The sequence below is a fragment of the Juglans regia genome, chromosome 16, assembly GCF_001411555.2.
Source record: "Juglans regia cultivar Chandler chromosome 16, Walnut 2.0, whole genome shotgun sequence".
NCBI classification, from domain to species: domain Eukaryota; kingdom Viridiplantae; phylum Streptophyta; class Magnoliopsida; order Fagales; family Juglandaceae; genus Juglans; species Juglans regia.
Genome location: NC_049916.1, coordinates 1,355,074 through 1,360,621, shown reverse-complemented (window position 1 = coordinate 1,360,621; position 5,548 = coordinate 1,355,074). Strand labels below are relative to the sequence as shown.

At 38.6% G+C, this 5,548-nt stretch overlaps 1 protein-coding gene across 1 annotated transcript; it reads left to right on the top strand.

Annotated features, from left to right (window-relative positions):
• The first annotated feature begins 4,866 nt into the window (after nucleotides 1-4,866).
• Nucleotides 4,867-5,310, top strand: LOC108981768 (uncharacterized mitochondrial protein AtMg00810-like). Its single transcript, XM_018953019.1, has one exon. It carries the CDS (start codon nucleotides 4,867-4,869, stop codon nucleotides 5,308-5,310), a length of 444 nt encoding a protein of 147 aa, XP_018808564.1.
• Nucleotides 5,311-5,548: the final 238 nt, after the last annotated feature.

Below are 5,548 nucleotides of genomic sequence, written 5' to 3'. Positions count from 1 at the left end.
TTTTGAGACACTTTAATTCATCACAAAAAATACTGTTCCAACGAACATTTTGACATTTGAACGGTTTTGTAAAGTCATCAATTTTTTGGACAAAATTTAAATTTTGTCCCAAAAAAATACTTTTAGGCCTAAATAATTTCATCCCTAAAAGTCAATTTTGTTGTAGTGTCGATTTTTTTTTTTAGAACAAAACAGTTTAATTGATAACCTCCATTGAATGAGGGAAATAATACAAGGACTATACTCCGTGTCAATAATGGCATTCACCCGAAATTTCTAAAGCATTATTTGCTAACATATGAGCCACAACATTTGCCTCCCTTCTAATATGTTGGACTGACCAAAAATCAAAATATAACAGTGTTTGTTTAATATAAGTGATGATCAGTATTCCTAGCTATGCTATTCTAAAGGACCTCTGTCTTTGTAATGCTTTGAACAACTTGAAGAGCATCACCTTCTAAGATAATTTTCCTTACTGTCTTTATCTTTGCGCACTTCCTTAAAGGCTAGCAAGAGCTGTCTAGATTGTTGCATAACAAAATTCGGGTGGGTGAAGTTGGCTCTAAACACAAATTCATTTCTTCTCAACCATAGTACCTCCATGCAACTACTACAATTTCTTCCGACTGCTCCTCAAACAAGTCTTACTTGGTTGCAAAAGTTTCCAAAAAACTATCTTTTGTAATTCTACTTATTTTTTATTTGAACATTGACCCCAAACATCTTTTGCTACAGTACATTCCCATAGAGCATGTATAACTGATTCTTCTTCCTCTAAACAGATTGGATAATTTGGAAATTCAACTTCTTTTTTCTTGAAAAGATTCAGGTTCGTGGAAAGTGCTTCAAGGCATGCTCTCTCTCCACCAATACACTCTTGCAGCATTTGGGATTTTTAGCTCTCATATTCTTGTCCAAATTTCCTTCTGATGACTGGTTCTAAAAGGTTGCCCTTTAAGTCGATCTATGATTTCTTTTTGCAAATGGCAGGGACTTTTAACAAAGAACTGACCATTGGCGGTGCACCTCCATATCAACTTGTCTGGACTATTATAAAGACTAACAAGGATTTGATGATAGTAAATTCAACACTGGAAAAACTTCTTCGATTAGTGTAACATTTGTAAAAATTATCATCACTGTTATTGCCAAGATTTCCTCCTTTATGAGATTCCTACATATTCTGTAATAATCGTTAGCAGGAACTTTTAACAAAGAACTGACCATTGGCGGTGCACCTCCATATCAACTTGTCTGGACTATTACAAAGACTAACAAGGATTTGATGACAGTAACTTCAACACTGGAAAACACCTCTTCAATTAGTGTAACATTTGTAAAGATTATCATCACTGTTATTGTCGAGATTTCCTCCTTTACGAGATTCTAGCATATTCTGTAATAATCGTTAGCACCAGCTATTTTTACTTCCATGTATAGTTTACTTCCATGTATAGTTTTCTTTCCATGTATAGCTAGTTTTCTTTCCATGCATAGCTTTGTCTCGTTGTCATCTTAGTCGTAAAATGTCACATTGTATTTTCTTTACATGGTATAAGACTGCCATTAAGGTTGGAGAAAATGGATTCTTCTTCAACCTCCTCGATCTCACCTATCATTGACTCTACCTCCCTTGAATTTTCCCCTACAAACATGAGTTTGCCTGATATCTCTACCAAGTTTGCCTCCACCAATTATTTGCTACGGAAGGCTCGAGTCCAAATCCATGGCTTACCTGGCTATGTCAAAAAGGAAATACATTAGCCACCTGCAACCATCCTAGGTGAGGATGGTACTTCACATCCAAATCCTGATGTTGCACGTTGGTTGCACGTTGACCAGCTCCTTCTTGGCTGGCTCAATAGTTCTCTTTCAAATCCACCTCTTTCTTAGGTGATCAACAGTGAATCTTCCCATGAGGCATGGGAAGTGTTAGAGATGTTGTATGGGAGTCATACACGCAATATTCAACAGATCAAAGATGAGCTTCAAACACTCACCAAAGGAAGGTCTTCGTTGGAAGACTACTTGCAAAAAGCCAAGTCTTTGTCTCTTTCTCTTCGAGGTGCTGGCAAACCGATGGATGAAGATGACTTCATCATCTATATTCTTCTTGGCTTAGGATCAGATTTTGATCCCATCGTTGCTGCAATCAATGCTCGAGACACCTTCCCTCCTCTTGAAGGTGTCATTAGCAAGCTCCGTGACTTTGAGATGCGCATTACATTTATGAGAGAAGCATCTCCTACAACGGCTTTTTATACAAATTGAGGTGGTTCAAGAGGTGGACGTCAAACTCGTGGTTGTGGATACTCCAATTCTCAATCTTCTTCTCAACAGACAAAAGGCACTCGCCCAAATCTACAGTCTCAATGAAACTTTTCGTATCACCTGTTACTGTTGTGGGGGTCCAAATCATAAAGCAGATGCTTACCATGCTTCTAATGAAGAAGCTAAGGAATACAAAGCTTTTCTTGCTCTCAAGTGGGTGACATGGTTGATGAGACTTGGTATCCAGATACAGGAGCAAATCAACATATAACCTCCACCTCCAATGATGCCCAGGGTATTCAACTCACCCTTATTTAGGTACTGAAACAGTACTGTCTCATTGTTATGGTTGGCAACGATGCTGACCTTCCAATCTGTAGTTGGTCGATTTAATCTTCTAAAAATCTCTTTTCAATCGGATAATGTTCTCATTGTTCCCTCCATTCAGAAAAATCTACTTTCAGTTTCTCAATTTACACAAGATAGTAACTGTTGTTTAATGTTTTATTCGTGGGGTTTTATCGTCAAGGACTTGTGGACGAATCAACTGCTTATTAAAGGATCAGTGATAAATGGCTTATAATCACTAATCCATCCTCAATGCACTTTTCCTTCTCTAGTTGGATTCACGGTTGCAAAATGTTCTGCCAGCTTGTGGCATGCTTGCATGGGCCACCCAAGTTCTCAAATACTAGCAACTCTCTCTTCCTGCTTGCCTATTTCGAATAAGACACTTGAATTTTGTGAAAGTTGTTCTTATTTTGTGAAAGTTGTTCTTTAGAAAAATCAAAGAAGCTTCCTTTTTCTTCTCAGACAGTTTATGTCTCTACTTTCTTGCATACAATTCATACAGATGCAAGGGGACCAGCCCCAATTTCTTCTTATGATAACCAACGTTTTTATCTTGTTATTATTGATGAATATTCCATGTATGTTTGGTCCTATGGTCCGAAAATTTGATGTAGCCACTATATTTCCAACTTTTTTTGAAATTAGGGGAGAATCAATTTAACAAGTGTCAAGATAGTCCAAAGTGATGGAGGAAGGGAATTTTTAAATCGAGTTTTTAAAACCGATTTTGCTTCCAAAGGAATTCTTCATCTTTTGTCTTGTCTCGGCACCCCAAAGCAAAAAAGATTGGCTAAACGAAGACATCGACAAATTGTTGAAAAATCTTAACTCTACTTGCACATGCCTCTATCCCATCCAAATTATGATCTGTTGCTTTCACCACTGCAGCTTTTCTTATAAATCGACTACCCACTCCACTTCTTCAAAACAAAACCCCTCATGATATGGTCTTTGGCACTCTCCCTACATACAATCATTTGAGAGTATTTGACTGTGCATGCTATCCCTATTTGCAAGCATTTGGTCGAAATAAATTGGAGTACAAATCCACCAGATGTGTTTTTCTTGGCTATCCACTTCATTACAAGGGTTATTGATGCTTAAATGTGTCAATAGGGACGGTATACTTATCACGTCATGTGCTTTTTAATGAGTTAACCTTTCTTTTTGCTCGTAGTCAGGATTCTCTTTCAAAGAATTTACAGATGTTTCGCCTACGATCTCTTCCAAAGTCTCTGCAACATGTTGTTCCTCATAACATCAAATTCTACCATTACCCTGCCTTCTGTCCAAAATTCATCAGTTAATTTGAGCTCCTCCTCCCAACACTCATCTGAGATCTAGTCTCCCTCTCTGCCAACCAACACTCCTGCTCCAACAGAAAAATGTTGCTCAAGTTCGTACTCATCCAATGATCACAAGGACCTAAGATGGTACAAGACGTCCTAAATTTTTACTTTCAACTCGGCATCCTCTTCCACTTTGTTTTGTTGCTGATTTTGCAGCTCAGTCAAAGGAACCAAGATCATACAAACAAGCACTAAAGGACCCCAATTGGAAACAAGCCATGCAAGATGAGCTGGAAGCTCTTCATACAAACTGTATGTGGACCTTGGTTCCTCATCTGTCTGATATGAATATTGTAAGCAGCAAGTGGGTTTTCAAGGTTAAGAATAGAGTTGATGGCTCCATTGAGAGGTATAAGGTTCACCTTGTTGCTCGTGGCTTCACACAAATTCCTGGTTTTGACTATGACGAAACATTTAGTCTAGTAGTTAAACCTCTTACTATTCGTTTAGTCCTCACTTTGGCTCTCTCCCATGGTTGGTCCCTTAAACAACTGGATGTCTGCAATGTCTTCTTGCATGGGGATCTCCAAGAGCATGTATATCTCTCCCAACCACCAAGATTTGAGGATCCAACTCGACCTACTCATGTATGTCAGTTACACAAAGCATTTTATGGTCTTAAACAAGCACCTCATGCTTGGTACATGAAGTTTAGCACTTACATCCAACAAATGGGTTCTCAGCGATGTCCCTATGATACATTCTTATTCTATCGTCGCACTGGGTCTACCCTTTTAATGCTTCTCATTTATGTCGATGATATCATTCTTATCGACAGCTCTACTCTTGAAATTTCTCAGTTTATCAAGCATCTCTCAAATGTCTTCCATATGAAAGATCTTGGTGAGTTACACTATTTTTTGGTCTACAAGTTGCTCGTGGTGAATTTGAAATGACTTTCACTCAGACTCAATACTTTATGTCTATCCTCCAACATTTTGGCTTTGATGGTGCAAAGGCTATCTCCATGCCTCTAGTATCTGGTGATCAACTCTCTACTACAGATGGTATTCCCTTATTTGATCCCACTCTTTACAGACAAATGGTTGGGACACTCCAATATCTCACCTTAACGCGACTAGACATTGCTCATGCTGTCCACTTTGTCTGTGACCGCCGCTCTACGACTAGCTTTGTTGTTTACATAGGCAACAATTTACTTTCTTTGGGAGCAAAGAAACAAACAATTGTTTCTCGCTCAACTGCAAGAGCCGAGTACAGAGCTCAAGCCACCTCAACAGCTGAATTGATATGGTTCATGCACCTCCTTTCTAATCTCGACTACACCTACCTGCACCCACCTTGTATTCTGATAATCTCAATGCTATCAATATAGCTAAAAACCAAGTTTTCCACCACCGTACAAAACACATTGAGATAGATGTTCATTTTGTCCGAAAGCAACTTGCAAGTGGTAAAATTTCTTTAGCTCACATCTCTAGTCAAGAACAAGTTGCTAACATCTTCACAAAAGTCCTGTGTAGTCCAAAGTTTGAACCAAGTCGTAACAAGCTCTATGTCGAACCTGTTTCGCCTTGAGTTTGAGGGAGAATGTAAAGATTATCATCACTGTT